Here is a 13,882-nt window from a genome sequence, read left to right as displayed (position 1 = left end):
CCCCCAAACACACACACACACACCAAACAAGCCTCCCCCCACACACACCAAACAAGCCCCCCCCAAACACGCCCCCCCCCCCGAACACACACACACACACCAAACAAGCCCTCCCCCAAACATGCACACACACACCAAACAAGCCCCCCACACACACACACACCAAACAAGCCCCCCCCCAAACACACACACCAAACAAGCCCCCCCCCCCCAACCACACACACACCAAACAAGCTTCCCCCAACACACACACCAAACAAGCCTCCCCCCAAACACCAAACAAGCCCCCCCCCCCCGCAAACACACACACCAAAAATGCAGGTGTTTTCCCTCAGCTCGGCGTTTACCTCGTTGGAAAAAGTAATAAAAAAGACATTAAAACTTCATCAGTGAGGCTCATCGCTCAGTGCACGCCAGGAGCCTCGCTGCTCTCTTTACTCATCAGTGAGGCTCATCGCTCAGTGCACGCCAGGAGCCTCGCTGGTCTCTTTACTCATCAGTGAGGCTCATCGCTCAGTGCACGCCAGGAGCCTCGCTGGTCTCTTTACTCGTCGCCTTCACGCCACAATAATGCTACTTTTATTTACACAGTTCACCTTCATTTACGACTGTAAACCATTTACAGTATTGACCATAAAAGAAAGTTCAATTTCATGTACGACTGCTAAAAATGTTCAATATTGATCGAGGAAGGCGATCATATAACCCAACCCACACATGACAAGATATGAAATTAAAAGTTTGGGCCCAACCTGAACCCTTATCAGGCCCTGAACCTTATCAAGTCCTGACATTACACGATAAGGACCCAGGAAGGTCCAAGACGTCCAGGTCTTGTCATATGTGTGTGGGTTAAGTCGGTTATTTCAGCCCCGGTATTGTGACTCGTGGTTTTCAAAGGTAATCACATTAAGATAGAACCAGTTACGTTTCATTCACGACTGGTTGTGCAACATTTAGAGCAGTTATCAACGAGTTAGGTTTATTTTGAGAAAATGTTCGGAGCAGGACAGTTATCTAACAGCGTCCTGGGATATCCCACACACACACACACACCTTAACCCATGGACCACGATGTGCTAAAGTTTACACAACCTAGAAGTTGGGCGAACCTACAAGGTACCTTGATGCCCCGAGCTGGTAGCTAGTCCAAGTTTTACACGTCGCCCGCAAACACACACACTGGTGTAGGTAATGAAATTCTCCACCTGCTTGATGGGGTTATGGGAGTTCTTCTACTCCCCAAGCCCGGCTCAGGGCCAGGCTTGACTTGTGAGAGTTTGGTCCACCAGGCTTGGACCAAGCGGGCTTGGAGTGGCCCGCAGACCCACATATCCACCACAGCCTGGTTGGTCCGGTACTCCTTGAAGAAAACTAGATAGTTTTCTCTTGAAAACGTCCACGGTTGTTCCGGCAATATTTCTTATACTCGCTGGAAGTATGTTGAAACAACCGTGGGCCTCTGATGTTTATACATATTAGTAGTAGGCATTCGTCTGTCCCGTGGGGTTATGGAGTTGTGGCCTCGGTGTCTGGTTGGGTGCAGACACCGTCTGCTGTGGCTGTGAAGGTCAACCCGGGAACGGCTGACCCGGTCGCAGCGAGTGCAGATAAACGCCGAAGCGATTGTGTCCGTCAAGGGTCGAGACTTCCTCTTCCTCCGCCTGCCACTTCAGTTCGCCCTCGAATTATTGAAGTCCCTTCCGTACTTTGCCTCTCTAGGCAGATCTGTCCGCAGCTGCTGCCTTCTAAGTGGTGATGTCGATGTTCAGCTGCTTGAGGTCGCGTTTGCAGGCGTCTTTGAAAAGCAGCAAGTCTTGAAAAATCTTCCGGTGGGTCGCTTTCCTGATGCCAGTTCTCAATATAAGAGGTCGTTCGGTATGCGGCCATCTTCCATGCGTGTGACATGTCCCAGCCATCGCATGCGTCTCTGCTTCAGGAAAGTGAACACTGAAGGGATTCTTGTTGTCTCTCGAGCACTGCATTGTTGGTGACGTGTTCTCTCCACGTGATGTTACGGATGCGTCTCAGGTTCCTCATGTGAAAGGTATCGAGCCATCTCTCCTGGCGAGAGCGCGGGGTCAGGAATTCCGAGCCGTAGAGATGTGTACTCACCACACATGCCGTGTAGACCTCTGCCTTGATGTGTATTGCCAGAGTGACAATTGTCCAAACGCGCTTTATGAGCCTGGCCAGTGTTATTGAGGCCTTCCCAATACGCCTGTTGAGCTCAGTGTCCAGGGAAAGGGTGTCTGAGATTATGGAGCCCAGGTACACAGACTCGTGGACCACCTTCAGCTCGCTGTCTGTGATGTTTATACAGGGTAGCTCATTGACGTCTTGTCCCATCACCTGTGTCTTCTTCAGGCCTGATTGTCAGGCCGAATGCGGAGCAGGGCTGCGGCCAAGCGGTCGAGTATGGTTCAGATCTTGTAAGGAGGTAAATGCCCTGTGTGGTATTCGATTGTGCATATGGCACCCCTGCTTTTCACTGGTTCTATTCTGTATTTTCTTCCATATCGTTCACTCCAGTAAGACACTATCAAACACTCTTGGGACCTGAGGTGACCCAGGACGCTGGTTCCTACCCCCCGGTTCTGCCCCAGTCTCTCTATAAATATATCACATTATTGTGATTTCATTGTGAATAAGGTTTATCACATTTACCATGAAGTAGTCCTGTTAGATTACCTGTGCACGATTTCGAAAGGGCGCCTTATCGTACTTGCAAGCTCGCATTACCGAGCTGTAGATAGGCCGCCTTAGTGTCTTTCTGTCTAACCCAGTTGTTGCTGGCGGCAGCTCAAAGACCCTGTATTCATGACAACCTGACTGATCAGGAGCTCTCTAGAAGAATAAAGCTTATCGAGCCAGCGAGCAATACTTCTCTTTCACTCTTTCTCGAAGGTAAAAACAAAAACAAAAGAGGTATCCAAAAAGTCCACGACAAAAAACACTTGAGATATTTCTATCCAAAAACTCTTAGGCTGGAAAAGAATGGTGAATAGAGAATAACTTTGTTACTCACAGGATGCGCAGCTGTGAGAGGCCAGCCAGGTCTGTGTAGTACACTGCTGTCAACTCATTGCCCTGGAGATCCCTGGAAAACAAAAAAACACACACAGATTAATATTTATCCGTGCACGTTATCATAGGTCATTACATACAGTTTTAAAAGTTATCATTAGCAGCAACACATAAACTGTATTATCACTAATAATACAAATATTATTACAGATTCCTTCCCAAATGAATAATTAATATGTATGTCAGTAAAGCTTCCCCCCTCCTACCAGGCCTCCACTACCATGCCTCCACTACCAGGCCTCCACTACCAGGCCTCCACTACCAGGCCTCCACTACCATACATCCACTCGCCACAACACCCAACAGTTGCTCTACGGAACATATTAATGGAACATTAAGTAGACAGACATAAAAGTTTGTCAGAGCTAGCGTAGTTGACTCGTCTAATTAGACATTTCCAGGTGTACTTAACTATTCTTTATTATTTGTCGAAGTGATTGTTTTGAGGTACACATTTGGAGCTAGGCTGTGTATTCCTCTTGTCTGGCAGAGGCGAGATTCTCAGTTACAAGTTATTATATACAATATTCTTGCCAAGTTATGAACATTTTAATTACTCTGCCTATAACTAATTTGGTGAGGAACTCTGAATTTTGTGATTGTTCCTGGATCAATTATAAATGTGTAATGTCAGTGTTGGTGACACTGATCGCTATTACTCATTAATTACTGACCGAATGATTAATGCTACACATTGTTTTCATTAATATTCACAAAAGTGTACTTAATCAATGTTAATATTTGCCAAACATACAAACTTTAGTCTCTGACAAATAGTTTCACAGTGAAGCAGCCTAATATGGAGGTTTCAGTGTTAACGTTAAATTCTCTCATTTTTCGGAGAGAACTTCTCTCTCCCTTTTAATTTTTACTTTCAACACTAGACTTGTGTTAGTAACTTATAAACTTAATTTGTGTAATATGATCATTCCTCTGCTATTCCAAGGCTAGATCATAATAGATTTTACAGAGCAGGCGAGTCTATAGTTATCTGGCTGTGATAGGTACGACCTGAGAGAGTGCACTCACGACCTGGCCCCGAGGTCGTCGTATAATGTCTACCTATACTTCTCCACGAGCCAAACAATTACCACATCTTACAACAATTTAGCCAAGAACACTTCCTCATAAACATGTCACAAAGATGTACAGTGATGAATGCTCTCTAGAGAGCTGTACACAGTGATGAATGCTCTCTAGAGAGCTGTACACAGTGATGAATGCCCTATAGAGAGCTGTACACAGTGATGAATGCCCTATAGAGAGCTGTACACAGTGATGAATGCCCTATAGAGAGCTGTACACAGTGATGAATGCCCTATAGAGAGCTGTACACAGTGATGAATGCCCTATAGAGAGCTGTACACAGTGATGAATGCCCTATAGAGAGCTGTACACAGTGATGAATGCCCTATAGAGAGCTGTACACAGTGATGAATGCCCTATAGAGAGCTGTACACAGTGATGAATGCCCTATAGAGAGCTGTACACAGTGATGAATGCCCTATAGAGAGCTGTACACAGTGATGAATGCCCTATAGAGAGCTGTACACAGTGATGAATGCCCTATAGAGAGCTGTACACAGTGATGAATGCCCTATAGAGAGCTGTACACAGTGATGAATGCCCTATAGAGAGCTGTACACAGTGATGAATGCCCTATAGAGAGCTGTACCTTGTTTCCAGTGAAGTATCGCTGTGCCAGAGTACACCTTCATATATACTTTACCACTACAGATATTTGGATGTTAACATCCAACTGAAGTGGATAGTGAAGCATCAGGAGAGAAAAAAAATGTAAAAATAGTTTAGACGAGTACCCATTATCTAGTTTCTCGTTCTTGATCCTATGTATAGTAATCATCTTTCCTATTGTCGTACTGATTATTTATACACCATGCTTTAACATAGATCTTATACAATGTTTATAAAACTATATTAATAACTATGATAGTTTAATCAGGGCTGCATTCGGCTCGCTTTCCAATATAAAAGGAAATTATATATAATATAAAAAAGTTATAAATAAAATATAAATAAAACTTATAAATAAAAATAAAGTTATAAATATAAATAAAATAGTATTATATATATAAATAAAAAATATAATAAATATCTTAAAATATTATACCAAATTTCATAATGGAGCAAGACTTAAAAAATGACTCAAGTACAAGAAAAAACTAATTTAGTAGTTTATATCCACGATAATAACTACCGAATACCTGGAACATAAAAGGAATATTTATATATAAATGATACGCCTTCATAATTAATCATTCTTAAATACAGCCACGTTAAATTCTTCCCCAAAATGATAAAGTTAATTAATCCAACAGGGCACAACCCCCAGAGTTATCAAAGGAAAAAAGTAACTTCACATTAAAACGTAAATTGAAGTTTAGGTATAATAATCGCTAAAAAATATATAGATTGGAAGGACTTTATTTTAGTAGCATCCACTGGCTACCATAATAAATGAAAGTAAAGGAGTATTAGTAAAGGTGCTAACTTGCCTTCTATCCTTATTCAGAATAGCGTTAAGGCCTGGCGCTGTTAACTTGGTGGACCAGGTATGACCAAGCTTGTGTGTGTGTGTGTGGTTAAGTTGGGTGCTGTTCACCACCTTATGATACAGTAGATGCCGTAACCAAAGGTGAGTTTGGGTGGCGTCGTGTGAGGGTGTAAACAAGGCAGCAGTGAGGATGACAGGTGCTGACAGACCCAGTCCCGTAGATGACAGGTGTTGACAGACCCAGCCCCGTAGATGACAGGTGCTGACAGACCCAGCCCCGTAGATGATAGGTGCTGACAGACCCAGCCCCGTAGATGACAGGTGCTGACAGACCCAGCCCCGTAGATGACAGGTGCTGACAGACTCAGCCTCGTAGATGACAGGTGCTGACAGACTCAGCCTCGTAGATGACAGGTGCTGACAGACTCAGCCCCGTAGATGACAGGTGCTGACAGACCCAGCCCCGTAGATGACAGGTGCTGACAGACCACACCACACCACCACAACTGTCCCTCACTGCTCGTGTACCTCTCAAGTCAAGGCAGGTAGAGGGCGCGCGGACACGGCAGTTTCAACAACCAGTTTTAAATAGTTTGATAGTTGGACGGAGAAGTAAGGCCAATTATCATCTTAATTAGTAACTTTATATTATAATTTAAGTCTCTCCAACCTGTATATTTTTTAATGGAGGCGAGGTATTCAGATTGTCTGTACATCAGTGTGAACTTCATTATAGATTGTTAATTAGGCTTCTCAATCACAGTTATCCAGAGCATTACTGAAGAGTAAAGTGTATTACTGACAGCTCACAGTACTGTGACACACACACAGTACTGTGAAACACACACACACACACAGTACTGTGAAACACACACACACACACACAGTACTGTGAAACACACACACACAGTACTGTGAAACACACACAGTACAGTGAAACACACACAGTACTGTGAAACACACACACAGTACTGTGAAGCACACACAGTACTGTGACACACACACAGTAATGTGAAACACACACACAGTACTGTGAAACACACACACACAGTACTGTGAAACACACACACAGTACAGTGAAACACACACACAGTACAGTGAAACACACACAGTACTATGAAACACACACGCAGTACTATGAAACACACACAGTACTATGAAACACACACACAGTACTGTGAAACACACACACAGTACTGTGAAACACACACACAGTACTGTGAAACACACACAGTACTATGAAACACACACGCAGTACTATGAAACACACACAGTACTGTGAAACACACACACAGTACTGTGAAACACACACAGTACTATGAAACACACACGCAGTACTATGAAACACACAGTACTATGAAACACACACACAGTACTGTGAAACACACACACAGTACTGTGAAACACACACACAGTACTGTGAAACACACACAGTACTATGAAACACACACGCAGTACTATGAAACACACACAGTACTGTGAAACACACACACAGTACTGTGAAACACACACACACAGTACTGTGAAACACACACACAGTACAGTGAAACACACACACGCAGTACTATGAAACACACACATAGTACTGTGAAACACACACACAATACTGTGAAACACACACTGTAACGTGAAACACACAGTGCTGTGAAACACACACAGTACTGTGAAGCACACACGCAGTACTGTGAAACACACACAGTACTGTGAAACACACACAGTACTGTGAAGCACACACGCAGTACTGTGAAACACACACAATACTGTGAAACACACACAGTACTGTGAAACACACACGCAGTACTGTGAAACACACACAGTACTGTGAAACACACACAGTACTGTGAAATACACACAGTACTGTGAAACACACACAGTATTGTTAAGCACACACAGTACAGTGAAACACACAGTACTGTGAAACACAGAGTACTGTGAAACACACACGCAGTACTGTGAAACACACACACAGTACTGTGAAACACACACAGTACCGTGAAACACACACTGTACTGTGAAACACGCAGTACAGTGCAACACACAGTACTGTGAAACACGCAGTACAGTGCAACACACAGTACTGTGAAACACACACAGTACTGTGAAACACAGGCATCGTCTGGAGCCAGTAACCAATCCTTCGACACTTGGTGTAAATAATGATGGCGGACGCTGGTCAACTGTGAACACTCCACACTCACAGCTACGGTGACACACTGGCGTGCACAGTCACCGTGACTCACTACACTGAACCATTCACCGTCTCCACCCCTCACACACCCTTAAGGTCAACATTACACCAGATAATTACAACAATCAGGAGTCATCCATTCACAACCCGTCCATTGAAAGGTCGGCCAACACCTTGTTTTTTTCCACAGAAAAAAACTATGTGCAACTGAGGGAAAAAAAAAAAAAAATATATATATATATATATATATATATATATATATATATATATATATATATATATATATATATATATATATAACTGAAAACTCACACCCCAGAAGTGACTCGAACCCATACTCCCAGAAGCAACGCAACTGGTATGTACAAGACGCCTTAATCCACTTGACCATCACGACCGGACATAATGAGGTGATAGCCGAGGCTATATGAACCACCCCACCGCCGGCACTCGGATAGTTATCTTGGGCATAGCATTTTACCAAATCACCTCATTCTTTGGGGCACACGTGAGGAAAGAATGAGGTGATTTGGTAAAATGCTATGCCCAAGATAACTATCCGAGTGCCGGCGGTGGGGTGGTTCATATAGCCTCGGCTATCACCTCATTATGTCCGGTCGTGATGGTCAAGTGGATTAAGGCGTCTTGTACATACCAGTTGCGTTGCTTCTGGGAGTATGGGTTCGAGTCACTTCTGGGGTGTGAGTTTTCAGTTGCATATGTCCTGGGGACCATTCAGGCTTGTTCGCATATATATATATATATATATATATATATATATATATATATATATATATATATATATATATATATATATATATATATATGTCGTACCTAGTAGCCAGAACGCACTTCTCAGCCTACTATGCAAGGCACGATTTGCCTAATAAGCCACGTTTTCATGAATTAATTGTTTTTCGACTACCTTACCTACCTAACCTAACCTAACCTAGCTTTTTAGGCTACCTAACCTAACCTAACCTATAAAAATAGGTTAGGTTAGGTTAGGTAGGGTTGGTTAGGTTCGGTCATATTTCTACGTTAATTTTAACTCCAATAAAAAAAATTGACCTCATACATAATGAAATGAGTAGCTTTATCATTTCATAAGAAAAAAATTAGAGAAAATATGTTAATTCAGGAAAACTTGGCTTATTAGGCAAATCGGGCCTTGTATAGTAGGCCGAGAAGTGCGTTCTGGCTACTAGGTACGACATATATATATATATATATATATATATATATATATATATATATATATATATATATATATATATATATATATAATATATATACTGTATATCCATAAATTCCATATATCCATAATATATACATATATACACTGTATATCCATAAATTCCCTTAGGAATGGACCAATAGGAGCTGCCTCGTACGAACCAATAGGAGCTGCTTCGAATGGGCCAATAGGAGCTGCCTCGTATCGACCAATAGGAGCTGCCTCGTATCGACCAATAAGAGCTGCCTCGTATCGACCAATAGGAGAAGAAGGGAATTATCAGGGAGAAAGCGCCACGCCATCACGACTATATAGCACTGGGAAGGGGTCAGGATAAGGGTTTGGGATGGGACGGGGGGAAGGAATGGTGCCCAACCACTTGGGCACCATTCCACTTGGTCGGGGATTGAACGCCGACCTGCATGAAGCGAGACCGTCGCTCTTCCGTCCAGCCCAAGTGGTTGGACTCGACCAATAGGAGCCGCCTCGTATAGACCAATAGCAGCTACCTCCTATGGACCAATAGGAGCTACCTCCTACGGACCAATAGGAGCTACCTCCTACGGACCAATAGGAGCTACCTCCTATTGACCAATAGGAGCTACCTCCTACGGACCAATAGGAGCTACCTCCTACGGACCAATAGGAGCTACCTCCTATGGACCAATAGGAACTACCTCCTATGGACCAATAGGAGCTACCTCCTTCGGACCAATAGGAACTACCTCCTATGGTCCAATAGGAGCTACCTCCTATGGACCAATAAGAGCTACCTCCTACGGACCAATAGGAACTACCTCCTACGGACCAATAGGAGCTACCTCCTATTGACCAATAGGAGCTACCTCCTATGGACCAATAGGAACTACCTCCTATGGACCAATAGGATCTGCCTCCTACGGACCAATAGGAGCTACCTCCTATGGACCAATAGGAGCTACCTCCTATGGACCAATAGGAACTACCTCCTATTGACCAATAGGAGCTACCTCCTATGGACCAATAGGAACTACCTCCTATGGACCAATAGGAGCTACCTCCTATGGACCAATAGGAACTACCTCCTATGGACCAATAGGAGCTACCTCCTATGGACCAATAGGAACTACCTCCTATGGACCAAGGTATATATGGACTCTTGCGTCCATTACTCTTGCGTCCTCATGAGACCGTAACCTACCTGAGACGTTTATACCTGTCGTTATTCCTATAACTGGACCTTGACACCTGGCGTGAAGCGAGCAGTGACAGGCGTCCTCCCACTCGGGTCCACCCCTCACCTTGTGGGCGGGACATATTGCAACAGGGGCAAAAAAAATAAATGCGCTGTCAAAAGATCAGGAGGAGATGACACCTGCCAGATCCAATTAGCGTTGCAGGCTGGGAGGGTCGGGGGGGGGGGGGGGGGGGGGTGGGGGGGAGGGGGGGGTGCCAAAAATAGGGAACGTGGACGAAGAACACAAATAGGGAAATGAGATATAAATAAAGATAACGTGGTCAGGGGACAAAGGACACGGAGTATTAATATAAACTAGTAACTATAGCAAAGCAAAGAAAACAGTAACAAGACATAGAAAACGGTAACAAGACATACAAAAACAGTAACAAGACATAGAAAACGGTAACAAGACTTACAAAAACAGTACAAAGTAGTATTAAAGAGTAACAAAACACAGAAAACGGCAACAAGCCGCAGAAAACGGAAGCTGTAGCGCATGCGCGGGAGGGTGACCCGCCGCCCGACAGAGGAGCCTCGACCTGGGAATGTGAGGGTCAGTCCGCCCTGGGTGGCGGCCGCCATTGTTGTCTCCCGTGATGAATGGCCCACTGATTCCCTCCCAACCTTTATTATCGTCGTATTTGCATCCCCATTCATTAGGTCAGGTAGTAAGGGATGAGAGGAGACACGAGGAGAGAATATTGGAAGACGTAAAAAGTGAGAGCAAACAGAGAGGAGAAGACAAAGGAGAAACAAGGAGAATAAGGAACAAGGAATGAAAGGCAAGGAGGTGGTGGGAGAGAGAAGCTTTACACAAGGTAGTCACGTCACACATAATTGCTTACATCACACCAAACTTGTCCCCGGCAACACTGGGTGCAAGCCTCCAGCCTGTGTTGGTAACACTTGAAGCCTAACACCACATCAATTATTAATTAAAAGACTAAGAGCAAAGGGGGGGGGGGGACTTATCAAATATTTCAAGGCAATATAGCTTCATGGTGTAGTCTCCAAATGCAGGTAGAGAGGTTTACCTGGAGGTTACCTGGAGGTTACCTTGGTTACCTTACCTTGAGGGGATTTCTGTAACCCATAGAGAGGCATGATTTACATCTGATTGGAGGTTTGCCGTGTCCTCTATGTTGTCTACTCTAATAAAAATCCTAGTGTCATCTGCAAAGAATGATACAGTGCTATAGGTTGTGTTCTGGTCTATGTCCAATATGAGGATGAGAAAAAGTACTGGAGCAAGCACAGTACCCTGGGGGACTGAGCTCTTCACGTTTGATGGACCGGATTTGATTTTGTTGACTATTACACATTGGGTTCTGTTAGTCAGGAAATTGTAGATCTATCTGCCTACTTTTCCGGTAATTCCATTTGAAACTGTGACAGGCAAGAGCGCCTGGTTCTGAAACCATGTTGTCCGGAGTTATGGAGATGCTGTGATTCCATGTATTTTGTGATCTTATTTCTTATCACTCTCTCAAAGATTTTTATAATTTAGTGCTATGGGTCTGTAATTTTTGCCTCTGCCTTATTTCCTCCTTTATGGATTGGTGCTATCTCTGCTATTTTTAGTATGTCAGGGATAACGCCAGTATCTAGGCTTTGTCTCCACAGAATGTGGAGGGCCTGCGATAGTGGTTTTTTACAGTTCTTGATGAATATGGAGTTCCAATAATCCGGGCCTGGTGCAGTGCATACGCATACTGTTTATGGCTTCTTCAAAATCTAGTGGGGATAGAGTGACATCTGGTATATGATTTGATGTTTGTCTCATATCCATGAAAAATTTCTTTGGGTTATCAATCTTCAGTGTGTTTAGTGGCTCGCTGAAAACAGTCGTTCTGATTCCTCAGTATTTCGCTCATTTCTTTGTTGTCATCAGTGAAAGTTCCATCTCCCTTTCGCAGGGGCCCGATACTAGATGTGGTTTTTGATCTTGATTTTGCATAGGAGAAAAAAAAATTCGGATTTCTCTCTATTTCACTGATGGCCTTTTGTTCTCTTTACCTCTCCTGGGTTTTGTATGATTCTTGTAGCTTTAGTTCAACTGTTTCTACTTCTCTGCCTAACCTTCTTCGCCGTTCTTGAGATAGGGTGAGACTCTCAAGTTGTTCCGCGATTCGTTTTCTTCGCCTATATAGGGAACGACGTTCCCGTTCCAATCTGCATCTCTACCTCTTCTTTCTTAGGGGTATGCGGTTTGAGCATATTTCTAGTGCTACTGAGCTTATTTTTTCCAGGCACTGATTCAGGTTTGCATTTTCTAGCTGTTCTTCCCAGTTTATTTCTGTGAAGTCTTTGTTTATTTGCTCCCAGTTTAACTGTTTATTATTGAAGTTGAGTTTGCTGAAATTTCCTCCACCGGGAATCGGGACTGGTTTTGAAGGTCTATTCCCCCATGCTTGCCAGAACTTCAATTAAGTTATGGTTTGAGTAACAGGTATTTGTAATCATTATGTTCCTGATATGTTCCCATTATATCAGTTCAGTTAACATTATGTTACCTAGAGATAGTTCCAAGAGATCTGCTTACCAAAACCAGCCTGACTGACTGACCAGCCTGGGTGCCTGACAGCTGGGTGGACAGCGCTTCGGATTCGTAGTCCTGAGGTTCTGGGTTCGATCCCCGGTGAAGGCGGAGACAAATAGGCAAAATGTTTCTTTCACCCAGATGCCCCTGTTACCTAGCAGTGAACAGGTACCTGGGAGTTAGACAGCTGCTACGGGCTGCTTCCTACAGGGGGGAGGCCTGGTCGAGGACGACTAAAGCCCCAAAATCATCTCAAGATACCGTCAAGAAGAAGCCTGGGGCCGCGCTGATCTGTGATATGGCATTTTAGTAAAAAAAAATCAATTGTGAGGGAGAAATTCTTTACTTAATCCCCCCCCCTGCAACACCCTGCAAGCTCCCCCCCCCCCCCTGCAACACCCTGCAAGCTCCCCCCCCCCGCTGCAACAGTCGTAAAGTGATCAGGTTTAAGGCTGCAGCAACACTTGACAAACTTGCCCAACTTCAGGTCGTAAATAAGCAATGTAATTATTTAGCCCAGGAACAAGCTTTTTGTAATTCAGTTGTTACAATGTGCTTGTCTACAGCTTTAGCTGGAGGGGGGGGGGGACCTGACGCCTGGCACTCCTGGCCACGATGACTGGCACTCCTGGCCACGATGACTGGCACTCCTGGCCACGATGACTGGCACTCCTGGCCACGATGCCTGGCACTCCTGGCCACGATGACTGGCACTCCTGGCCACGATGACTGGCACTCCTGGCCACGATGACTGGCACTCCTGGCCACGATGACTGGCACTCCTGGCCACGATGACTGGCACTCCTGGCCACGATGACTGGCACTCCTGGCCACGATGACTGGCACTCCTGGCCACGATGACTGGCACTTATGGCCACGATGCCTGGCACTTCTGCTTTAATCACTAGTGCCGAGATTAACAAAGGACGGAGGTGGCACCAATCATGGTATATGCACCAGCGGCACTTGTTCCTTCCCTGCCACTTGCATACACCCTCACACCCTGGCACTGCCCCCTCACACCCTGGCACTGCCCCCTCACACCCTGGCACTGCCCCCTCACACCCTGGCACTGCCCACACACTAAATCCTCACAC

At 44.6% G+C, this 13,882-nt stretch overlaps 1 protein-coding gene across 5 annotated transcripts in view; it reads right to left on the bottom strand.

Moving 5' to 3' along the window:
* Window positions 1-13,882, bottom strand: part of LOC123745526 (slit guidance ligand) — a 918,311-nt gene that overhangs the window by 354,194 nt on the left and 550,235 nt on the right. For all 5 annotated transcript variants that reach the window (XM_069321856.1, XM_045726133.2, XM_069321858.1 and 2 more), the window contains exon 2: window positions 3,029-3,100. In XM_069321856.1, coding sequence (XP_069177957.1) covers window positions 3,029-3,100 — 72 coding nt within the window. The remainder of the gene's footprint in view (window positions 1-3,028; window positions 3,101-13,882) is intronic.

Source organism: Procambarus clarkii, chromosome 10 (assembly GCF_040958095.1).
Source record: "Procambarus clarkii isolate CNS0578487 chromosome 10, FALCON_Pclarkii_2.0, whole genome shotgun sequence".
Taxonomy (NCBI): Eukaryota; Metazoa; Arthropoda; class Malacostraca; order Decapoda; family Cambaridae; genus Procambarus; species Procambarus clarkii.
This window is presented reverse-complemented; position numbering and strand designations above follow the sequence as displayed.